Below are 22,877 nucleotides of genomic sequence, written 5' to 3' on the forward strand. Positions count from 1 at the left end.
CGTGCGGCTGGGGGCGGGGGCGGGCCGGGGGCCGGGCCGGGGGCGGGGGCGGAGTGGGGGCTCTGGGCCGCCGGGGTGGCCGGGGACACACAGGAGCGGCGGCCGCCGAGGAGGGAGCAGCGCCGGAGCCCCGACGGCGCCTCGCTGCATGGAGCCGGGCCGCTGAGCGCTGTCGCCCCCCGACAGCCTCTGACCTCCCGGGACCCCGAGACCCCGTGCCCGGGCTCGCCGTCGGCTCGCTCCCTGTCAGCCTCGGGACGTCCCGTGCCTCCGGCGCCCCTGGGTCCCTGGAGCCCGGCGTTCCGTCCGGCCATGGAGCGGTGCAGCCGCTGCCGCCGCCTCCTGCTGCTCGTGCCGCTGGTGCTGGGGCTGAGCGGGGCCCCCGCCGGGGCAGGTAAGCGGAGCCCCGACGCCCGGGTCCCTGGAGTCAGTCAGGCTGGAGCTGAGTGCCCCGGGACAGCGAGTTTGGGGGGGGGGTGCAGCTTTTGAGTCCCCCAGGGGGCTTTGGGATCAAAGGTCCAGGGCGGAGGGCAGGCACCTGGATCCCTTGGAGCCAGCGCGGGGGCCTTTTCACTGAGGTGACGGGAGGGCCGCTAAGGCTGAAGGCCGTTGAGTGGGGCTGGGTGCTGGGTCCTGGGAGAGCAAAGCGGCCAGCCCGTGTGGTCCAGCCGGTGGGGAGAGGGAGATGCCGGTGGACGGTGAGGGGTGCATGCCTGTCTTCTGGGCTTTCTCTCTGTATCTTGGGGCTGCGGGGCGCATCTGTGTGGGTCAGAGCAGAGCCGGTAAGTAGAGAACGAAGGGGGGCCTGGGCTGCTTTTTCCATTGGCCTCTCGGACAGGATCCCCTTCCCCCTCCCTGTGCCCTCGATGCTGCCACGCGGCTGGCTCTGGGGAGCACCGGGGCTGGCTGCCAACAGGACGGCCGCTGGACGGAGGGGGATCAGGTGTCTGAGGTGGGAGCCAACTCTTTGCATTCCTGCCCCGCCCCTCCCCCTCTGGCCAGCCGGGCTCTCCTGGGACCCTGGTGTCCACAACCCCAATCTTTTCCTTCTTTTTCCCAGGATCCGGAACTCCTGGCTCCTAGGAAAGGGGATTTGATGCGGGGGTGGGGTGGGGGGTGGGGATGGGGGTGGTGGGAGGGGAGGGGAGGGCAGGGAAGGGGACTGAGAGCACCCGGGTGCTAGGCAGGCTGGAGCCAGCCGCCCCCCACTCCTGAAAACACTGGAGACTGATTTGCATATAACTTGACTATTCATTTCCTCTGCTTTGGAAAGAAAGTGGTCCGAATAACAGCAGAAAGGATTTAGATTAGATTACAGAAGGAAGAACTTCCCAGCTGTGAGCAGTGTGAGCTCAGGGACAAGGAGCAGGGTCTCTCTAAGAGTCTTTCTTGGCGGAAAGGGACCCTGGGGCATGGAGGTGGGGAGATGCTGAGATGACGCTCTTATTTGGGAGCTGAGTTGTAGAGATGGGACTCCGCAAGGGGAATTCAGAGTAAGGAAGGGGGCACTTGACCCAGAGGTGGAGGGCGGGGGTGATGGGGCTGCAGGGGGAGCCTGTGGGTGGGTTGAGGCCTGAGATATGGGGCACGTGTGTGCCTGAGGTGCGGAGACAGGTGGGCAGCCTGTGGGAGTCATCTTTAGGATGGAGTTGCACTTTCCTGGGGGTTGGTGGGCGCGGGGCCTCTGAGGTCTCCTTGGCCTGGGGTCTCTGTGAGTCTCTGTGTCTCTGTCTCACTCACCCGCTGTCTCTCAAAGCAGCCCTTGTGTGTTGGTGTTTGTGGAGCTGCCACACGCAGGGGCCAGGCTAGGTTGGGGGGGAGGTGGGGGGGGGGGGGCCGAAGCCGTGGTTTCCCGGCTCCTGGACTCAAAGGGCCTTTTCTCTGCCTGCCGGCACCACCTCACCCACCCCACCCAGCTCCCTCTCCAGACCGCTCTGCCCTGCCCTGCCTCATGCTTCTATGAAAGTTTTGCAGGAACTTTCTTTGGGGCTTTTCCAATCTGGAGCTGATGGTGTGAGGAGTGTGAATGGCAGGAGCAAGGAATGGAGAGGTGACCTTTGTCTCCGGAGTGTGAGCCCGAGGAAGCCCAGTGCTAGGGGACAGGGCTGGTGGCCCGGGTCTTGGGTGCTGAGGGGTGGAGGTGGGGGGGAGGGTCAGAGTTCCAGGTGTGGGGAGCCTGCCTGGTTTTGGGCAAGGGCTCTGATGGGATCCACAGATGTGTGGCTCAGGGCCCTGGACTTGCTCTGGGTCCGCGTGGCAGCTGCAGGCTCCCCTCCACCCCCACCCCCCCAGCCCATCTCTCACGCTAGGGACACCGGCCCTGGGTGGCTCTTTCTGGCGCCTCCTGCCTCCGCGTGGGCAGAACGACCACCTCCCCGGCAGGGCAGCGGCAGCAGCCTGAAGCCCGCTCATTCCCCGCGGAGCGCCTCTCTGCTCCCTCCCGGAGCCCTGCCTCCCGTGCCCAGGATGATCGATTGCCCAGATGTTGTTTGTGCTGGAGACATGGGCCAGAGGCCAGAGGCCAGAGACCCAGAGATACAGAGAGGGAGTGAGAGAGGGAGAACGACCAGGAAAGGAGAAGGCGGACAGAGTATGAGGTTATGGAGGAAGACAGAAAAGACAGGGAGACAGAAGACCGGCGGATACAGAGGCAAAGCCTGGAAGGGACATAGTGAGAGAAGGAAGGGGCGGTCGCGGTGGAGAGTTGAGAGAGAGATTAAGAGAGAATAGAGAGGGATTCTCAGGCAGAGACTGGGAGAGAGCGAGCCCCACAGGCTGCTGGGAGGGAGGCGGCAGGAGTGAGCATGAACACAGGGTCTCCGCTGTGCTCCTGTGGCGGTTCCGCCCATCCAGGAGCAGGTAAGGGAAAGGTGGCCTTTGCTCTCAGGGGGTGCGAGCCCAGGAGTAGAGTTCTGCACCACAAATGTCCCCTCTGCAGGCCCTCCTGAGGGTGTGTCCCTTCCCCTGACCCTCACGGACTCTCCCAGGTGCACCCTCTGTGGATGTGCTCCGGGCACTGAGGTTCCCCTCCCTCCCTGATGGTGTCCGGAGGGCAAGAGGCATGTGTCCAGCTAATGTGGCCTACCGAGTGTCCCGACCTGCTCAGCTCAGCGCACCCACCCGCCAGCTCTTCCCAGGTACGGGCGACAGGGTGGAGCAGGGAGAGCTGGGCTAGGTCACGGGTGGGGCCTGAGAGCAGAAACCTGAAGGAAATGGGTTTATGGCTCTTTTTGCCTTTCATTCCACCTGTCTGTGTCTCTCTTGGGTCCTAGGAGGTTTTCCCAAAGATTTCTCTCTGTTGACTGTGGTCCGGACCCGCCCTGGTCTGCAAGCTCCCCTCCTGACTCTCTATAGTGCCCAGGGCATCCGACAGCTGGGCCTGGAGCTTGGCCGACCTGTCCGCTTCCTGTATGAGGACCAGACTGGCCGGCCTCGACCTCCAGCTCAGCCCGTCTTCAGAGGCCTCAACCTAGCAGATGGCAAGTAAGTTAGTTTGTTCCCCTGCTCTGCCTGGCCTGTGCTTTCAGGAACTCCCCTGTGGCCACTGCCCCAGAACCCCTGCTCCCTAAACTAGAAAACCCTGCCCAGCCTTTGGCCATACCTCACCTACCCACTGCCCACACTTCAGTCACTAGTAGCTCAGAGTTTGGGCTTTAGAGTTTAAATCCTTGTGTGTAGCACTAGCCTGTACCTTGGACAAGTTACTTAACTTTTTGAGCCTCCATTCTGTGTTTGTAAAGGAGGGATAATACAATCAAGAGAATCAAATGAGAAATGTATTTCTTGGTGCTGGGTGCATTGTAAGCACTCAATAAATAATGGCTACTGTGATTACTACTACTACTACTATTATTATTATTATTATTATTAGTAGTAGTAGTAGTAGTAGTAGTAGTAGTATTAGCCTTAACCCTTCCATCAACTGCTCCCCAGCTCTGTTGACTTCCCCTCTTCAGTCAGTCACTTAAGCCTCTCCCACCATGACCAGGTGGCACCGTGTGGGTGTGGCTGTGAAGGGCCAATCTGTCACCCTCATTGTTGACTGCAAGAAGCGAGTCACCCGGCCGCTCCCCCGAAGTGCTCGTCCAGTGTTGGACACCCATGGAGTGATCATCTTTGGTGCCCGTATCCTGGATGAAGAAGTCTTTGAGGTAACCAGGGCAGCCAGAGGGCAGAGTGACTTCTGGTCCCATATCTTGTGCCCATTATCCTCCTGGCCCCAGCATGCCATCTTCCTATGTCCTAGCTCGTCATTTTTCCTCTCTTGAGTTTATATTTTCATTTCCTATCCTCAGGGCTAATCTTCTCTATAGGAGAACTAGTGTCCACTTATATTGCAGGAATGTCCACAGCCACTTATTTTGTCACTCAGTCTTCATCACTCTGCCCATCCATCCGTTCAACCAACCTCTCTTTCCATTCACCCATTCACCCACTCACCCATCTGTCCAGCTACACAGTCACCCACCTACTCAAGCATCCAGGTTTGTATCCTTCCATCTGCCCATCCTTCCCCTGCTCAGCCACTCGCTCCTTCAAACCACTTATCTATCAATCTATCCTTTCATCCATCTATCCTCTTTAACCCACCCGCCCATCTACTCACTCATCCATCCACCCACCCACCCCATCTACCCATGCATATAAGGTTGCATGCAACCATTGATCCACCATTTACACAGCCCTCTCCTCACCTTCACACCCTCCATCCAACCATTCATTTATCCACATAGTTACTTCTATACATCTACCCACCAATCTGATTCTATCTATTCACCAACTTCATTCATTCATTCATTCATTTCACCATCCATCAACCTTCCCATTCAGTCATGCGTTTGAATCCCCATTTACTCACCTACCCGCCCACCCAGCCAGTCAGTTAACATTTTCTGAAGACCTGCTTACCCAATGCCAAGGGGAAAACAGAAGAAGAATATAAGGTTTCTGTCATTCCAAGGCGCTCCCCCGTTCTCCTCTGGAGATGAGACAGTATCTCCAAACGACAATACAAGGCAGGTTGTGTTAAGCACCACATATGAGCACAAATAAAGGCCATTGGAATCCCCCTCCCTCATTCTAGAGGTCCTGAGAATTCCCATCATTACTGCCAGTGGAAGGTCAAAGCAGCTAAGGCTGGGCCACTGTCTCCAGAAGCCCCTGTGAAAAGGCTCAGGCAAAACCACCAGGGCAGGCGGATAGGCAGAGTACTGAATGCAGAGTTGGACGGAATTCTAGTTCTGACTCTACCACTGTGAGTGACCTTGGGCCAGCCATTGGCTCTGAGCCTTTCTGAATGGAATGCATATGAAAAGTGGGCATAAAGATCCTGTGCTACTGATTTTCCCAGTGGTTGTGAAGGTCCCACGGGAACTGGAAAGGGCTGTGCCCATGGAGGGCTGGTAATGACCTTCCATTATATAGTTTTACCTAGGATTGGCCGCCTGCCTTTTGTCCCAGACTATACCCTTTGTCTCTCCCTGAAGCCCTTTCTGTCTCCTTCCATTGGTGTTCCTTCCTCGTATCTCTACAGGGTGATGTCCAAGAGCTTGTCATTGTTCCGGGGGTCCAAGCTGCCTACGGATCCTGTGAACAGAAGGAGCTGGAGTGTGAGGGGGATTGGAGGGAGAGACCTCAGAAACAACAGTCTCACAGAGCCCAAAGGTCTCCAAAGCAGCAACCAGCAAGACTTCATCGGCCCCAAAACCAGGAACCCCAGAGACAGGTGAGGGAGTTGGGTGGACCCCAAACTGCAGCACCCCCCAGGGAGGGAAGATTCCCAGATATCTCCCCAGGGGAATTCCCCAATGTCCAGAGCTCCCCATTTTTTTGGGCTCCTTTTATCCCCTCCCTCATGCCCATCCCCAACCATACCTCCCTATTCCCATCACTCACCCCCAGTCCTCATTCATCAACCTTTTTATTTTCACTTAAAAATAAAAAGAGTCGTTATGAAGAGTTCGTGGCTGGGAGCTGTGTCCCCTCCTTGTGTCTCCTCTGCCAGTCTTCCTGGACTATGTCCTGGGGTTCCCCATCCCTTCCTTGAATTAAGAGATTGGGAGAGAGGGTGTGGGTGAGACTTGGGGACAGAGGATGGGAGAGCAGATTAGAGGAGAGACCGAAACAGGGAGAAAGAAGTTGTAATGGTAAGGCCTAGGAGGAGAAACGGGGGAGGAACAGTAGAGGGAATCCTAAAAGAGTGGTGAGTCTGTGGAAGGTGGGGTGAGGCCATATCTGGCCCCTGCACATGGAGGGGTAGGATAAGGGGCTGCGTGGGAGAAGGACAAGAAGACTCTGGGTTGGGTGGAGCTCTGAAGGTTCGGGTGACAGATATGATCTGGGGTCTGTAGTCTAAAGTTGAAGAATCAATCTCTTAATTATGTCTGCTTCTGTCTCACATGCGGGACCCATCCCTCCTTCCTGCCTCTCCCCATCTCTCTCCTGTACCCCAACCTCTCTTTTCATCCCCAACTCTGTTTTCCAATTCCTCTCCTACCTCATTTCCCAATCCCATACCATCTCACCTCCCTCACCCCCCCCCCCACCTATCCCACTGCCCCTTCCCTAACCCCAGCCCACTGAGTCTCTCCACTATGACTACGAGCCCCTCTATTACGATGAGATGACTGCGGGGACAACCCCTGACTACCAGGTAAACTTGAGGGACCCCTTCCTTTCTCCTGTTCCGCCCACCACATCTGTGACACCCAGTTCAAGGAGAGAAGCCGTGTAGTTAGATTATGGGGGTTTCCTCACTGTCGCCTCCCATGTCTCTGCTGCAGCGGCCTCGGAGCCCCAGCCAAAGGGCTCCCTCTTCCCCCAGGGGGCGTCGCACCCCACCCCGAAAGCCTGCCCCACCTGCCAAGAGGTCCGCAGCCCCCTCATCAGGCTGGAGATCCTCTCGAATTGGAGGTTCTGGGCCAGCGCGGGGCCAGCCTTCCCCCTCCCGGCGCCCAGCCCGACGGGCAGCTCCCCCCACTGCCCGGGGCCCCCCCAGGACCAGAGGCAGCAGTTACCGGCAGGTAGAGCCGGGGCATCCAGATCTTTGCCCCCAAATCTTTAGGACCTGGGAGAATCATTCTCCCTCAGCTGTCCTCCCTCCAAAGGGGCTGCAAGATCTGCGATTTCCCCCACCCCCCCCCACACAGAGACACTGCCCTCCGCCAGGGACAGGGTGCTGCTTTGCCTTCCTTCTTGCTAACCGCTCTTCTTCCTCCCACCCCATCCCCACGGTCCTCTTCCCCCTCCCCTTGGGATTAGTACCCCACCCCCGGAGAAGAGGAAGGAATCCTGGAGTCCAGCCCCTTGCCACCCCCTGAGGAGGTAACTCCATCCCCCCCACCCAGCGGGGGGCAGTGGGTGGCTGTGACCCACCCCTCAGGCCCCCTGTCATCTGGATGAGTCAGCTCCCCTCTGGCCGGAGGGCTCTTTGTCATATCCACTACGGCCTTCTGTCTCCTGGTCCTCCCAGACCAGTGGGTCTGCTCGTCTCTCAGTACAGCCATTTTCCTTTAGTGTCCTTGTCTCCTTTCATTATTCCTTGATTCTGGAGTAGCCGCCTCTCCGTGTTGGTGTCAGATGTTTTACTTCCTGTGTCATGTTCTGTTCCTAGGAGCCACTTTCTGTCCAGTGCTATCATTTCTTCTCTTCTACCTTTCTTTCCATCCATTTCTTTGGTCATTTCCTGGACTCTATTGTCTATCATTATGTCCATGGACTGTCCACTCTGTGTCCAGCCCTCCGGCCACCCTTCTTGTTGTGCACCACGTCTTCTACCAAGCCCGTATTCTGGACATCTCTCCCGATTTCGGGTCTTTGATGGCCATCACCTATCTACACAACTGCTTCCCTTGCTCTTCTTGGGAGAGAAACTCCAGTCCCAATTACCCTCAGCATCCTTTGGGCTAGGAGTTGTCACACCTGGGGTCCAGGGAAAAACTCCTCTCAGCCCTAATGCCCCCGTCTACCCCTCTCCCTCCCCATCCCCATCCCCGGGAAGGAGCAGACAGATCTCCAGGTCCCCTCCACAGCTGACAGGTTCCTGACAGAGGAATATGGGGAGGGTGGCACAGACCCCCCAGCAGGGCCCTACGATTACACCTATGGCTATGGGGACGATTACCGTGAGGAGACGGAACTTGGCCCTGCCCTCTCTGCGGAGACAGCCCACTCAGGAGCCGTAAGTGCAAGGGGCTCCTCTTCTCTTGACCTCCAGTGGGAGCTACAGAATTGCTTCTTGTTGTTTTTGATTCTTGTCTGTTGGCTCTGAACTGCTTCCCACTGGTGGTTTGCCATTTTCTGTCCACATAAGATGTATATGTTGCTTGAACATACTCCTTCCTTCCTTCCCTTGTGATATATCTTACCCTGTGACTCCTTATGAATCCTTCTGCCTAGGGCAATGGGATTTAAAATATATATTATGGCCACTTCTTGTCTTTTTGGCCACTTGCTGCCTTTTTGGTCGCTTCCTGTCTCAATCAAGCTGGATTTCATAAAGCTTTTGGTCAATAAGCCCTACCTTGTGTCCATTTTGAGTCTGTCTCCATCATTTTTTCTTGATCAAAACAATTTTCTTATCCATGTTGCTGCCAAATGATCTAATTTCCTATGTCTCACTTTCTAACCTGTCTGTCCCTTCCTCTCTTCTCTAGCCATGCCATCTGTCTTGGTGACTGTGCCGTATTGGACAGAAAGGGACTTATTATTTGTGTTTCGACTCTAGTTGTCATGCTTTCCGTGACAGTTTCCTTTGACAGTAAGCTACTTCCAGTGTGTCTCAGGTCATCCAAATCATAAAGTGTCCATTGTGGGCCTAGATATTTGTCATGATCACTTCCTGTGTGTACTCACTTTGATGCTTGTGTTTTCTGGAAGAATTCTCTTGCATTGTCATCAGCTCCTATCCAGGAATCACTTTCTGTCTGTTTTCTGAATTTCTTCCACTGGTCATGGTAGCCAGGGTGTCGTTGAAGGTCCACTTCCTGAAGTCTCTTTTCTTGGCTGCTTCCTGTCTATCCAACCACTTCCTGTTTGTTCAGTTCACTTTCTAGCCATTTTGGCCATGTTTAATTTTTCTTGGCCCTGGCATCATTCTTGCTTCCAAGTGTTTGTCCCTTCATTCTGTCTCCCTTAATTGTTCCCCATGGCTTCAACCACTCCCTCTTAGATAGGATATTTCCTGTCCACTCCACTTCACCTTTTGCCTGTCTTGCAGTTAGAGCTGCCTTCTCTACCCTGCTGCATCGTCCCATACCTCCTTTCTCTAACATTGCCACCCTTTACCCTCTGCTGTCTTTCTTTTATGCTGCTTTCTGGAAATTTGAGGTTGATCTGTAATATGGGAGAGTTTGGAAATTGATCATTACTGTTCGGTCAGGATGGAGGTGGGGGGCATTCTGATGGTGTTTGTTGGGAGAGTTGCGGGTGGTGGTGAATGTCCTCTGTTCTCCCTGTCCTTGTCTTGGTTCTGGCCCTAGAGTTGGGGGGGGGGGGGGTTGTGAATAGAAGTGTGGAACAGAGGCAACTGCTATGCTTGGAGTACAAATGAGCACCAGAGTGAGAGTATAGTGTCCTTGCTGAGAGCGGAACTGTGGGGACTTGAGGGGGACCTGCTCTGAAGCTTGAGTAACGTGGCCCAAGAGCTGTATTTTTTGCTGTTAATCCTCACCTGAGGATATTTTTCCACTGATTTTTAGGGAGAGTGGAAGAGAGAGGGAAAGACGAAGAGAAGCATCGATGTGAGAGAAACACATCGATTGGTTGCCTCCTGCATGAGCCTGACCAGGGCCCGGGCTGGGGAGGAGCCTGCAACCGAGGTATATGCTCTTGACCAGAATCGAGCCTGGTACCCTTTGGTCCACAGGCTGACGCTCTATCCACCGAACCAAGCCAGCTAGGACAAGAGCTGTATTTTTTTAAAAAACCTATTATGGGGTGGAAGTTTCAGATATCAGTGGGGATTGCCCTCCAAATCTACTTAGAGTATGTATGTTTTCCCTCCAAGGAGTTCTTAGCTTGTGAACTCCTTGAAATTCTAGGGAAAATTCTGTGCATAAGGGCATACATTTTTTCTGAAGACTATAGATTACATCAGATTCTCATATGGCTCCATACTCTCCCCTCAGACTCCAATAAAAATCTATCCACAATCTTGGAGAGCTTCTTATCTGGTGGATTGGAGTAAGGGTGAGGAAGTTGATGGTTTCCTAAAGTTCTCAGGATGCCTGGGGTCAGAGAAAGTTTGGAGGATAGGGTGGGGTCCTCCAGAAGAGGCTTTGGGAAGGTTGGGGGGTTCAGATACCCAGGAAACATGTGGGGACCTTCCTGAAAGAAGTTCTCAGGGAGGTGAGGAGGTTGCCTTGCTGAGGTGGGGCTGAGAATCGGGGGGTGGGGAGCCCTGAGGTCTCCTTGGCAGGCCTGGAGGTCTGTGAAGAGAGTCTTGGGGGAGGGTTGGGGTGGGAGGTAGACTCAAGGAGGCCTCCAGAAGACCTGAGAATAAAGGTGAGAGTTGGGATGGGAGGAGTCCCTGTGTCCTGGCTGCTCACAGGCCCCACTGGGGGTTACATGTGTGTCTCCCTCAGGCTGCCCATGGACCCCGGGGGCTGAAGGGAGAGAAGGGGGAGCCTGCAGTTCTGGAACCTGTAAGTCACTCTGGTCATTGAGCTGAGGGCAGTGGGAAGAAGGGAAGAAGGCAGGGGTGCTAGTCCTGTAGCCTCTGACTTTTAACGTTTGACTCTGCAGGGTATGCTAGTGGAGGGGCCGCCTGGCCCAGAAGGCCCTGCGGTGAGTCTGTACACTCTCATGCATGTCTTCCCCATGTGTGCCCAGGCCTCCTTCTCAGAACCCCAGAGCATTCTTACATCCGAGCTCTCTCTTCTGTAGAGACCACCCCTCAGCTACATACCCCTTTTCTCTCTGAATGCCCACAACTGACCCCTTCCTCTTTTGTTCCTCAGGGATTGACTGGCCCCCCTGGCATCCAGGGCAACCCAGGCCCAGTTGGAGACCCTGGCGAGAGGGTAAGGGAGTGCCTTCTGTATGGGGGGTGGGGGGGGCACTGCAGAGGAGCCACTAGTTCCTAATGGGGCCACATGCTTAGTAATTTCTCATTAGCTGGCTGATCAATGAACAAGGGACTGGTGTGCTCCCCAGCACTTGCAAAGTAGGGCAGACTGGTTGGGGAGGAGGACAGTAGTCTGGTGTCTTACCCTGATTTTTCTCCAGGGGGTTGGGGTGGGGCTCAGGAAAGATCTAGGGAAGTCTGCATTTGTCCTGTTGAGGGGGGTTCCCAAAGGTCTCTAGGCCTAATATTCCCCTATCTGTCACCTCTCCTTCTCCTTCTCTCCCCACTCCAGGGCCCTCCTGGCCGAGCAGGGCTCCCTGGATCAGATGGGGCCCCTGGCCCTCCCGGCACATCTCTCATGCTCCCAGTGAGTGTCTTCTGGGCTTTGGAATGGGCTGCTGGGGAGGGCAGGGGAATTGTGTTGTGTCACCAAGAACCAGAAGGCCAGGAAAGCTGAGGAGTCTCTAAAGACCATCAATGCAAAGAGATCGATCTCTTGGTGGAGGTGACGAGGGCCTCATTAGATGACCTAGAGCCAAACATGATCTAGAATCAAACTTGGATCTTCTAGAATGGAGCAGAAAATTCTATATTTCAGGGGATCTAGAACCCAAAGGAGAGTCTTTGGAGGAAGAGGCTAGACATCGGGGGAGGAGGATAGAAGCTGAGTTTCTGAAAACCTCTAAGTCAGTGGTTCTCAACCTTCCTAATGCCGCGACCCTTTAGTACAGTTCCTCATGTTGTGGTGACCCCCAACCATAAAATTCTTTTTGTTGCTACTTCATAACTGTAATTTTGCTACTGTTTTGAATCGTCATGTAAATATCTGATATGCAGGATGTATTTTCATTGTTACAAATTGAACATAATGAAAGCATAGTGATTCATCACAAAAACAATATGTAATTATATATGTGTTTTCCGATGGTCTTAGGCGACCCCTGTTGAAATGGTTGTTCGACCCCCAAAGGGGTCACGACCCACAGGTTGAGAACCGCTGCTCTAAGTGATTATCTGAAAACCTCCACTAGAAGATGCTGGAAGAGGGCATGGGGCCTGTGTATGTGTGTGTGTGTGTGTGTGTGTGTGTGTGTGTGTGTGTGTGTGTGTCTGGGCCTGGGAGATGGGGCAGAAATGCTGGAGGACACCTCTGGCTGGGAAGGTCCCAGGGATTTCCTGGAAGAGAACCTGGACCTTCTCTCCTTGCCCACCAGTTCCGGTTTGGCAGTGGTGGGGGAGACAAGGGCCCTGTGGTGGCTGCCCAGGAGGCTCAGGCCCAGGCGATTCTGCAGCAGGCTCGGGTGAGTAGGGCTGGAGAGCATCTTGGTGGAGGGAGGGGAGGGGTGGGAAAGGGAAGACTCTAGCAGGGGTTGGAAGGGTAGGCTGGAGGGATACAGGGAAGGGAAGGTCTGGGTTGGTTTGAGGCTGAGAGGGAGGTCGGGGAGCACATAAGGCAGTGATACAAGGATCAGGAGTGGAAGGGGGAATGTGGAGGGTGCCCTGGTGATGGGAGTTTTCCAGCTGCCTCTTCTCAGCTCTGCTGTGTCTGCTGTCTCCTAGCTGGCGCTCCGTGGACCCCCTGGACCCATGGGATACACAGGTCGCCCTGGACCCTTGGTGAGCGAATGGGGTGTGGGGTAGGAGGTTCTTTATTTGTGTGTGGGGGTATGGGTAGTTCTGGAAAGGGCCCAAATCCAAAAGTCATTTTGCTTCATTTGGGGAGGTTTTGAGGTCACTGTTGGATATGTCCTTCAATATAGCCAACCTCTCTTCTCTCACAGGGACAACCTGGGAGTCCTGGTCTGAAGGGAGAATCTGGAGACCTAGGACCTCAGGTGACATCCCCACCCATTTGATTCCCAACCCAGTGCCTCCTCCTCTGTCTATGGCCATAGCCCTGACCTCAACTTTCCCTCATCAGGGCCCCAGAGGACCTCAGGGCCTCACAGGCCCTCCCGGCAAGGCTGGGCGGAGGGTGAGTGCCGGAGCGTGGGGTGGGTGTGGTGGGAGATGGGGCACACAGTGTGAGGACTGTCCCCTGCTTGCTCTGACATTGCCCGTGCCTCTGCAGGGCCGAGCGGGTGCTGATGGAGCCCGAGGGATGCCTGGAGAACCTGGAGTAAAGGTGACAGGCTGGGCCTCTCTCTGATGCTCAGCTCCAGCCCCATCTGAGCTCATTCGTTTTCAGGGTGACTGAGTTCCCAGGGTTCCCTCATGAAGTGGCACCTCCCCACTCAGGACACAGAGGGAGGGGTGGGGAGGGAAAGGGACTGGGGCTTCACACAGGGTGCCCCTCTTTCCCCTAGGGCGACCGAGGCTTTGATGGGCTCCCAGGGCTTCCTGGGGAGAAGGGACACAGGGTGAGTATATTGGGGGTAGGGATCTCACGGCAAGGGGAGGGGGCTGAGGGTCTCCGCAGGAGCTCAATGGATGAAACTGGTTGGTTAGTTGAAGAGGGTCGGTGTCTGTGTGGGGAGCTCTGAAGCCCCTCTTACCTATTTTCCAGGGAGATACTGGTGTCCACGGCCTTCCTGGCCCCCCTGGCGAGGATGGAGAGCGGGTGAGTGTGGCCAGGGCCGGGGCTGGTGTGGGGGAGGCCTAGAAGGTGAGGCCACTTCACCATGTCCTCCTTCTCCAGGGAGACGATGGGGAGATTGGGCCTCGGGGGCTGCCTGGAGAGTCGGTGAGTGTCCAGGGGGTCAGGTTGCAGGGGTGTGGGGAAGGAGGGTGGGAGTGAGGAGGGCTCTGGGAATGCCAGAGGAGGGACACACATGTGAAAGAGACACCTTTCCTCTCACTCATGCATCCTTATCCTCTCCTCACCTGAGTGTAGGGACCTCGAGGTCTCCTTGGCCCCAAAGGCCCACCTGGTATCCCTGGACCCCCGGTAAGTGACGGCCCCTGACTTCTGACCCTGATCTGACCCCTGACTTCTCCAAATCTCATCTTCCTAACTGCCCCACCTCCCCTCCAGTTCCCCCTTGCCGCACCCCCAGTCCCGCTTCAGCCTCTGCCCCCACGGGCCCTTTTTAGGGCTTATGGTGTGGGGCACCAAAGGCTCTGAGAACAGTAAAAAAAAAAAAAACCCTCAAGAGAAACAAAACAAAAACCCACAAACCCACAGGCCCACGCCCTGCGGGTCTGGGCCGGCTGTGTTTGCTTAGGTCTGGGATGAACGGGAGGACTGACCCGTGCTCCTCTGCCCTGTCCCACCCTCACCCTCGGGAACCACAGGGCCTCCCGTGTGGGCTGCCTTCCTGCTCACACCCCTCTCATGTTTCAGGGCGTCCGAGGCATGGATGGTCCCCATGGTCCCAAAGGGAGCTTGGTGAGTGATAGGCACGGAGACTCCACCCGACCCTTGGCCTGCCAGCGTCCTGCTCCCTTTGCCCCACTCGGAGCCCTGCCCCTCTGGTTCTCGCCCTCTGGATACTCCTGCTGGGACTCAGCTCTTCACCATATGTTTTGCCACCATCTCCTCTGACCCTCCTGGTCGCCTGTTTCTAGGGACCCCAAGGGGAGCCGGGACCTCCCGGACAGCAGGGAACTCCTGGGACCCAGGTGAGTGGTCTGTCCACTCCCCCCCCAACTTTAGCGACTTCCCCTGGGCTTCCACGTGGGTCAGACCCGAACGGGGACAGGAAATTAAGGGTCTCCAGTCTTCACTGCTCATGCTCTGAAGGGGGGTGCTGGCTGGAGGAGAGAGCGCCCCCCGCTTCGGGGCCCGTGTGACTTCTTTCTCCCTGCATATAGGGCCTCCCTGGGCCTCAGGGTGCCATCGGCCCTCATGGAGAGAAGGTGAGAGACTAAATGATCTGGGAGCAGGGATGTGCCGGGGCGGGTGCCGGGACGGCCTAAATGTCTGGCTGGGACTTGGCCGTGTTCAGACCTGACCTCTTTGGTGACCCTGAACCCCCTCGCCTTCCTGCAGGGTCCTCTGGGGAAACCAGGGCTCCCCGGCATGCCTGGCTCAGACGGACTCCCGGTGAGTGGACCCACTTCTTCTTCCAAATACCCCTTGACCTTCCACCCCACCTGGTGGCCTCCAAGGGCCCTCAGTGACTATCCGTCCGTGTGTCCCTTGCACTGGGAGGTCACCGGTGGCACCTGCCCGTGGTCAGTGGCTTCATCAGGTCACAGGGGAGTTTGGGGTGAGGAAGTATAGAGAGGGGTGCAGGAGGGTGACAGGGGCCAGTGGTCACATTCTTCTTCCCTCCCCCCAGGGTCACCCCGGGAAGGAAGGTCCCCCAGGAACCAAAGGAAACCAGGTGAGGTCTTCCACGCCTCCTCTCACCTTCCAAAGGGCTCTCCCCCCAGACCCTGGCCTGCGAAGTCCTTGGGATGCCCTTGTCTCATCATTAACGAGGCTCTGACTGTTTTCTTCGAGGTCACTTCCAATTTCCCAAGCCCTGAGGCTACCGCGACGACACCCCACGAACCCTTTATAGATACCTCTCTTTCTTGTTCCAGGGTCCATCTGGACCTCAGGGCCCTCTCGGGTACCCCGGACCCCGAGGTGTCAAGGTAAAGACCCCCAGGCCGGGAGATAAAGGACTGCTTTCGGGGGAACCAGTCGGGGTCTCGGGAGCTCGGTCCTTCCAACCCAAGCCCCGCCCTGACCTCTGTCTCTGCCCTGTCTGACTCCAGGGTGTGGACGGAATTCGGGGTCTGAAGGGTCATAAGGGTGAAAAGGTGAGCAGTGTGCCCCGACTTCCCAACACCCCCATTCTGCCTCCACTAGCCTCTCAGTCACCTCTTCCTCACTCGCTCCCCTCCTGCTGCCCCTGCTGCCCTCCAGCTCCTGACACCCACCCTTCCACTCGTGTTCTCCAGAACCCTCCATTTTAACCTCCCGACCCTCTACCATCTGGGGTGTCCTCTCCCAATTTTTTTTAGGGCGACGATGGCTTCCCTGGGTTCAAAGGTGACATGGGTGTGAAAGGTGACAGGGTGAGTAGAAACCCCCACACTGCTCCCCAAGTCTGCGTCCTAATGATCCTTCACTTTGGAGCCCCCAGCCGATTCCTCTGATACCCCGGAGTCCTGTCTCCAGTGCTCTGCACCCTTTAGGCCTGATCCCAGCAGGTTAACAGCCCCACAGCCTGTGTCCCTCCAACCACAACAGTCTCCCTGACCTGTGGCCCCCTGTCGTGCAATAGCGTCTGGGACCCCCGCCAACCCTCACAGCCTCACCGGGCCTGCCTCTCCCCTGGGGCCTAGCCCCACCCCAGAGCCTGACACTCACCTCTTCAACCCTCTCACTCAGGGCGAGGTCGGAGTCCCTGGTTCCAGAGGAGAGGATGGTCCCGAGGGGCCGAAGGGCCGCACCGGACCCACCGGAGACCCTGGGCCCACTGGGCTCATGGGCGAGAAGGTGACGGGGATGAGGGACCTGTGTGTTCTCCAGGGATATGGAGGGCTGCGGGCCTGGGCCCAGGGATCAGGGTGGGCATGGGTTGCCAACAGCTGGAGCAGTGAGCCAATCGAAGACGACCGTGCATTAATTATGCTCCTCCTGTATGTGGCACCTCCTGGACACTGGCGGTTTGAGGGGTGATGGATAAGAAGTCAAAGAAAAGTCCCCGTCCTAGGAGTTTACAACAGATGGATGGGGACAAGGCATAGAGGCCGCCATAGGGTGGCCGTAGGTGCAGGACAGAGTGCAAATGTGTCCAGATTCGCGCATGGGAGTTCTGAGAGGAGAGGCAGGAGCGGGTGAGCGGGTGAGCGGGCTCTCGGACTCATCAGAGACGCCCGGGCAAAGGCTGCACCGTCTGGCCTCCCAGAGGCCCCAGGAGGTTAAGATGCTCCCTAGTTGTGCAGCCAGTGAGTCAGAGCAGGGTGTGAGCCCATGCAGCCAGGTTGCAGAATCCCTGCTCCCAGCGCAGCCCACAGCTGCCTCCTGACAGCCCTGCAGCGTGGGAGGCAGGGGTGCACGGGAGTGAGTGGGGGTGCAGAGCAGGAGCAGAGGGCAGAGCTGTCCCGCCGTGTGGGGCAGGGGCAGGCGCGTGTGCTGGGGAAGGTGGAGCCGAGGGTGACAGGCAGGGACTAGGTCACAGCCCCTAAGACCCGATGGAGCTGGAGCGGCAGGCAAGACCCCAGCCCGCTGGGGAGGAGAGCTTACCAGGCCGCAGCCCTGGGCGGAGATGAGGGGCTGGGGCCTGATGGGCGTGTTGCTGGGTGGGGGTGGCTCCGGCCCCTGAGGGTTGGGGTCTCCAGGGATGGAGGGGTGTCTGTGGCTCCTCCAGCTCCTCATTGCTCCCCATCCCTCCGCAGGGCAAGCTGGGTGTTCCTGGTCTGCCTGGCTATCCCGGACGCCAGGGTCCCAAGGTGACGTGATGCCCCACTCGTACCCTCCTCTGTCCCTCCCAGGACACAGGCTGACAGAGCAGTGGGGTCCCACGGGGGAGGGAGCAGGCCCGAGAGCAGCAGGGTTTGCCGCGGAGCCAGGCCTCACACCACGCCCCCCACCTCTCCAGCCCCTCTGGCCTTCCTGGGCCTCCCTTTCCTGACTTTCATGTTTTTCCTTCTCCATCTTCACCAGGGGTCCCTAGGATTTCCTGGTTTTCCCGGAGCCGGCGGAGAGAAGGGAGCCCGGGTAGGCGGGGAAGAGGGAGCGGAGGGAAGGCTGCTCTGGGGGGAGCCAGGCCCTGTGTGATGTGCTGTCTGCTTCCTTCCGCCAGGGCCTGTCCGGGAAGTCAGGGCCTCGGGGCGAGCGGGGCCCCACGGTGAGTGCAGGGGAGACCTGTGGCTCGGGATCTAGAGCGGTGCCTTGGTTTTCTGACAACACCTCTCCCTCTTCCAGGGTCCACGGGGTCAGCGGGGGCCCCGAGGCGCCACTGGGAAGTCTGGAGCTAAGGTGAGTGGCCCGCAGGGCTCCCTCGGCGGCCTGCCCCTTGGCCCAGCCCCGCAGCCCCTCTAACTCCGTCTCCCCCCAGGGAACATCGGGTGGCGACGGCCCCCACGGGCCCCCCGGAGAAAGGGTGAGTGTGGCTGGCGCGTCTGGCCCCGTGCTCCCCGGGGAGCCTGAGCGAGCAGCTCCCTGTCCGCCCAGCATCCCACCCCACCCTCAGGACTCAACCCAGCTCTGTCTCTAGGGTCTCCCTGGGCCTCAGGGCCCCAACGGATTTCCTGGCCCCAAAGGCCCTCCGGTAAGCTGACCTCTGACCTCTGGCCGACCTTGGTTCTCGGAATCCTTCTTCTCCATTCCCTTCCCTGCCTAGAATTCACCAGCATCTGCACCCCTTCCAGGGCCCCTCTGGGAAGGACGGGCTGCCGGGACACCCGGGCCAGAGAGGAGAAGTGGTAAGTGATGGCCGGGCCCCCACGGGCCCTCAAACTCCAGAGCCGTGGGGAAGGCCCGCCTGGGGGTGTGGGGGGGTTCTCCTGGCAGCGGAGAGCATCCGGGTGCACGTGGGGGGCTGGGGGCTGGGCATGTGGGGGACTCCGACTGCGGGCAAGGACGACAGTGACCCTGCCTTCCTCTGGGGAGGGGCCGCCTGTGTTCTGACTGCTCTCTCGTCTCCTCTTCTCTCAGGGTTTCCAAGGGAAGACCGGCCCGCCTGGTCCCCCAGGGGTGGTGGGGCCTCAGGTACGTCTGCCTCTGGAGAGAGGGACCCCGACCTGGAGCCAGTGCCCCGTCCTTCTCCCTTTCCCGGCCTGGGGGCTGGGCACGTGGGGAGCTGGGGGCTGGGCACGTGGGGGGCTGGAGGCTGGGCACGTGGGGGGCTGGAGGCTGGGCACGTGGGGGCTGGGCATGTGGGGGGCTGGGCATGTGGGGGGCTGGGGGCTGGGCACGTGGGGGGCTGGAGGCTGGGCACGTGGGGGGCTGGGCACGTGGGGGGGCTGGGGGCTAGGCACGTGGGTGCTGGGCACGTGGGGGGCTGGGCACGTGGGGGGCTGGGGGCTGGGCACGTGGGGGGCTGGGCACATGGGTGGCTGGGGCTGGGCACGTGGGGGGTTGGGGCTGGTCATGTGGGGGGCTGGGGGCTGGTCATGTGGGGGGCCGGGCACGTGGGGGGCTGGGGCTGGGCACGTGGGGGCTGGGGCTGGAGCTCTGGTGCTGAACTTCGTGTGTTTCCTGGGCCGGTTCTCATCTTCTTGGCTCAGAGGAGAGGCGGGTCCCCAACCTGAGGCAGGTGGTGCAGGTGCTCCTCACGGGGCCTGCACGGGGCGGGCCGGGAGACCCCGCAGCTTTGGGCAGGGGTGCAGGGGTCCGGGGGGGTAGTTTAGGGTGGCCAGGGGGGCTGCTTTGGGCCCAGTGGAATGAAAGGCTATCCCTGAGGTTGGAGTCTCTCGGCCCCTTTCCCAGGGAGCAGCAGGAGAAACCGGGCCCATGGGGGAGAGAGGTCACCCAGGCCCCCCAGGGCCCCCTGGAGAGCAAGGACTGACGGGAACAGCTGGAAAAGAAGGCACGAAGGTCAGTCCGGGTGCTCCCTCCGGCAGCGCACCAGCTAGAGCGGGACCCACGGAGCCCCGCATGGCCCCTGCGCGAGGACGACACGCAAATTCGTGAAGCGCCCCCTAACTGTGGGCAAAGCAGGGGAAATGGGGCGAGAGGCGCACGATGCGTGTGCAGACGCTGTTTTATTGAGTTTACACTTAAAACCTGTATGGTTTTTCGAGCCAATGTCACCCCAATAAATTCAATTTTAAAAAGGTTTAGTAGAGGCTGGGCAGAGGGGAAGTTGGGGACCAGGTTGGGGATGTGAGGGGGTCAGAGATCGCTCTGCATGATTTGGGAGCATGGCTATGGCTCACCACCTCTCCTTTCCTCCTAGGGAGACCCGGGCCCTCCTGGGGCCCCAGGGAAGGATGGCCCCGCTGGGCTGAGGGGCTTCCCAGGAGAGAGAGGCCTCCCCGGCACTGCTGTGAGTGTGACCCCAGCGACCGCCTGTAACGAGTCCCCGTGAGCCCTGGCGCCCCAGAACCCCCGCTCCCTTCCCTCGGAGCCCGACCCACCCCTAACCCTGCGTGTCTCCTGGGCCCGCCCCGTGTTGTCCCACTTCCTGTCTCTCATCTGTTGCTCCGAATCTCTGGTTCATAGGGCGGAGCCGGTTTGAAGGGAAATGAAGGTCCAGCTGGCCCCCCTGGTCCTGCGGTGAGTCTGGGGTCCCTGGGGGCAGTGGGAGGACCAGGAAGGGGTGGGTGAGGAAGAGTGAGGAGCGGCATCTGCACCTCGGTGGCCGGGCGGTGGCCGGGGCGGGCACAGCACGGATGGCAGGGCCAGACATAATGCATCCAATTCGGGGCGCTTCTCCTGGGAACTGTGGTGGGGGGGGGGGGGCCTGTCCTGTGGTGTGTAGGCTGTGGTCTCCTCCTTGGCGTCTGACTGCATTTCCTCTCTTAGGGCTCCCCTGGGGAACGCGGTGCAGCGGGATCCGGGGGACCCATTGGCCCCCCTGGGCGCCCAGGACCTCAGGGTCCCCCGGGAGCAGCAGGAGAGAAAGGTGTCCCGGTGAGTGTGGCTGGGGGTCTGTGCAGCGCCGCGCAAGGGGCCGTCCAGGCCCTGACTCCTCTCTCCACTTCCACAGGGTGAGAAGGGCCCCATTGGCCCCACTGGCCGCGATGGGGTGCAGGGCCCCGTGGGGCTTCCCGGGCCTGCTGGGCCCCCAGGCGGGGCAGGAGAAGACGGGGACAAGGTGAGGGAACCACAGCCTCTGGACCCAGGTTCTTTCCAGATGACACTGCAGATCTGGACACATCCCCCCTCCCCGCCTCCCACTGTCCCCCCTCCCCGCCTCCTACTGTCCCCCCTCCCCGCCTCCCACTGTCCCCCCTCCCCCGCCTCCCACTGCCCCCCCCTCCTCCCTCCACTAACATCTCACCTGCCTCTCCTCCAGGGTGAGGTGGGCGACCCTGGACAGAAGGGCACTAAAGGGAACAAAGGTGAACATGTGAGTGTCCGTGAGCTTTGAGTTCTGGCCTCTGGCCCTCGGCCTCATTCCCGCCGGGCCTGCTTGTCTGGGTGTCTGACTCTCCTCTCTCCCAGGGCCCTCCTGGACCCCCTGGACCCATCGGGCCTGTGGGGCAGCCTGGAGCCGCGGTGAGTGGTGACGCCCGCCTGCTCCCGGCAGCCCTGCCTTTGGGATGGGGGTGGGAGGAGGCACTCTGGGCCTGCTGCCACCTTGGGGTGGGTTTGTGGATGGAGAACACCTGACCGTGGTCATCGGTGTCCTTGTCCCTCCCCCCCACTTCAGGGAGCAGATGGGGAGCCCGGGGCCCGGGGACCTCAGGGACACTTTGGAGCCAAAGGTGATGAAGGAACGAGAGGATTCAATGGGCCCCCTGGACCCATTGGCCTGCAGGTGAGCTGGGGGGTGGAGACGGGCTGAGAGTTGGGGTCAGGAGCCCATTCTGAGAGGACTGGGGCCAAGCCTGTGGGGTCTGAGGGAGGGAACTGGGCCTGGGGCGGTTGCTCACCCGGGTCTGTGCCCTGTACACCTGCTCAGGGCTTGCCAGGCCCCTCGGGGGAGAAGGGAGAAACAGGAGACGTGGGCCCTATGGTGAGTGTGACCCCAACTGGCCCCAGCCCCACCTCTGGTCACCCCCCCCATCCAGCCCACCCCGGCACCCTGCTCCCTGTCCTGCCCCTCCTCCTCTTCTCTGCCGAGATCTCTGCCCTGCCCAACCCCCCACATTCCTGGGCACCCCCCCCCCCCCCCCGCTGTGTCCCCTGCTCCCTGCTAGCTCTGGTGCATCTGTTTCTCCCCAGGGACCACCTGGCCCCCCAGGACCTCGGGGCCCCGCTGGACCCAATGGAGCTGATGTGAGTCCTCTCAGCCTCTGGTCCCTTCAGACCAGTGTGGCCGGTCCTCTACCTCCCTTTCCCCATAAACTCTGGTCTCATCTCAGGCATCTCAGGCGCCACCTCTGGGAAGGCCTCCCACTGTCTCCCTGCTGAGACCTCGGGTGCGGGGAGGGCCCTCATCCTGGCCCCGCCCTGGGATGGCACCTCCTCCCCTGAGCTCTGACCCCTATTTCTGTTCTCTTCCAGGGTCCTCAAGGTCCCCCAGGAGGTGTTGGGAACCTGGGTCCCCCTGGAGAGAAGGTAACTCGGAAGGGGGAAAGGCCTGGGCCTGGAGTCGGCCAACTTTGGTTGGGGGTCAGAAGCGAGGGAGGTGTGGGGACTATCAGGGGTTTTGGGGGGAAGGAGGATTCTGACCCCAGTCTCCTTGCAGGGGGAGCCAGGAGATTCAGGATCTCCCGGGGTCCAGGGAGAGCCAGGCGCCAAGGTGAGTGATGGCTTGGAGGTATCGCTCCCCGTCCCCTTTCACCCCCTCAGCCCACCCCACTTTTCCCATGACCTGCTCTGCTGCCCCACAGTCCGTGCCCCGGACTTCTTGATGGGGCCCTGTCCCTGGGTCTTTGGGAGCCCTGCCCCCTTTCCTGGAAGGGCAGGGCCGGGGACCGTCGTGGGCTTGCCTTTCTGTGCGCATCCTTCTGTCACGAGGGCCTGGGGGAGGCTGAAGGGGTCTTGGAAGCAGGGGCTGCATCCTTGACCTTCAAGATCCACTTGGGACCATCTGTACCTGCCCCTCATCCTCCAGGGCCCACGTGGGGAGCGTGGGGAGAAAGGCGAGTCCGGGCAGCCGGGAGAGGCGGGACCACCAGGGCCCAAAGGCCCCACCGGGGACGACGGCCCCAAAGGGAACCCTGTGAGTTGGGGGAGGGGCTGAGAGGAGGGTCCTGCGGCTGGGCAGCCTGGGAATGTGTGTGAGGGTCGGAGTGTGGGGAGCCCAAGTGTGGGGGGACCTGGGGGGAAGGCTGTGGGAGTAAGGTCTCCTGGGGAGGCTGTGGGGTCTAGAGCGAG

General features: G+C 59.3%; 1 protein-coding gene across 3 annotated transcripts in view; it reads left to right on the forward strand.

Annotated features, from left to right (window-relative positions):
* The first annotated feature begins 105 nt into the window (after positions 1-105).
* Positions 106-22,877, forward strand: part of COL11A2 (collagen type XI alpha 2 chain) — a 30,251-nt gene continuing 7,479 nt past the window's right edge. Inside the window, exons 1-51 of one of the 3 annotated variants that reach the window (XM_059702024.1) lie at positions 106-394; positions 2,988-3,137; positions 3,273-3,483; positions 3,989-4,151; positions 5,534-5,725; positions 6,575-6,652; positions 7,261-7,323; positions 8,000-8,179; positions 10,584-10,643; positions 10,744-10,785; positions 10,959-11,021; positions 11,358-11,432; positions 12,280-12,366; positions 12,626-12,682; positions 12,847-12,900; positions 12,987-13,040; positions 13,137-13,190; positions 13,372-13,425; positions 13,572-13,625; positions 13,704-13,748; positions 13,899-13,952; positions 14,349-14,393; positions 14,573-14,626; positions 14,819-14,863; positions 14,997-15,050; positions 15,289-15,333; positions 15,536-15,589; positions 15,713-15,757; positions 15,962-16,015; positions 16,332-16,439; positions 17,342-17,395; positions 17,610-17,663; positions 17,749-17,793; positions 17,871-17,924; positions 18,004-18,048; positions 18,163-18,216; positions 18,317-18,370; positions 18,603-18,656; positions 19,377-19,484; positions 19,846-19,935; positions 20,112-20,165; positions 20,415-20,522; positions 20,599-20,706; positions 20,908-20,961; positions 21,057-21,110; positions 21,265-21,372; positions 21,517-21,570; positions 21,780-21,833; positions 22,062-22,115; positions 22,246-22,299; positions 22,615-22,722. In XM_059702024.1, the coding sequence (XP_059558007.1) occupies positions 313-394; positions 2,988-3,137; positions 3,273-3,483; positions 3,989-4,151; positions 5,534-5,725; positions 6,575-6,652; positions 7,261-7,323; positions 8,000-8,179; positions 10,584-10,643; positions 10,744-10,785; positions 10,959-11,021; positions 11,358-11,432; positions 12,280-12,366; positions 12,626-12,682; positions 12,847-12,900; positions 12,987-13,040; positions 13,137-13,190; positions 13,372-13,425; positions 13,572-13,625; positions 13,704-13,748; positions 13,899-13,952; positions 14,349-14,393; positions 14,573-14,626; positions 14,819-14,863; positions 14,997-15,050; positions 15,289-15,333; positions 15,536-15,589; positions 15,713-15,757; positions 15,962-16,015; positions 16,332-16,439; positions 17,342-17,395; positions 17,610-17,663; positions 17,749-17,793; positions 17,871-17,924; positions 18,004-18,048; positions 18,163-18,216; positions 18,317-18,370; positions 18,603-18,656; positions 19,377-19,484; positions 19,846-19,935; positions 20,112-20,165; positions 20,415-20,522; positions 20,599-20,706; positions 20,908-20,961; positions 21,057-21,110; positions 21,265-21,372; positions 21,517-21,570; positions 21,780-21,833; positions 22,062-22,115; positions 22,246-22,299; positions 22,615-22,722 (3,798 nt within the window). In that variant the 5' untranslated portion in view covers positions 106-312. The remainder of the gene's footprint in view (positions 395-2,987; positions 3,138-3,272; positions 3,484-3,988; positions 4,152-5,533; positions 5,726-6,574; positions 6,653-7,260; positions 7,324-7,999; positions 8,180-10,583; positions 10,644-10,743; positions 10,786-10,958; positions 11,022-11,357; positions 11,433-12,279; positions 12,367-12,625; positions 12,683-12,846; positions 12,901-12,986; positions 13,041-13,136; positions 13,191-13,371; positions 13,426-13,571; positions 13,626-13,703; positions 13,749-13,898; positions 13,953-14,348; positions 14,394-14,572; positions 14,627-14,818; positions 14,864-14,996; positions 15,051-15,288; positions 15,334-15,535; positions 15,590-15,712; positions 15,758-15,961; positions 16,016-16,331; positions 16,440-17,341; positions 17,396-17,609; positions 17,664-17,748; positions 17,794-17,870; positions 17,925-18,003; positions 18,049-18,162; positions 18,217-18,316; positions 18,371-18,602; positions 18,657-19,376; positions 19,485-19,845; positions 19,936-20,111; positions 20,166-20,414; positions 20,523-20,598; positions 20,707-20,907; positions 20,962-21,056; positions 21,111-21,264; positions 21,373-21,516; positions 21,571-21,779; positions 21,834-22,061; positions 22,116-22,245; positions 22,300-22,614; positions 22,723-22,877) is intronic. The other 2 variants (XM_059702025.1, XM_059702026.1) reach the window with 2 other exon arrangements.

This window comes from Myotis daubentonii, chromosome 6 (genome assembly GCF_963259705.1).
Source record: "Myotis daubentonii chromosome 6, mMyoDau2.1, whole genome shotgun sequence".
NCBI classification, from domain to species: Eukaryota; Metazoa; Chordata; class Mammalia; order Chiroptera; family Vespertilionidae; genus Myotis; species Myotis daubentonii.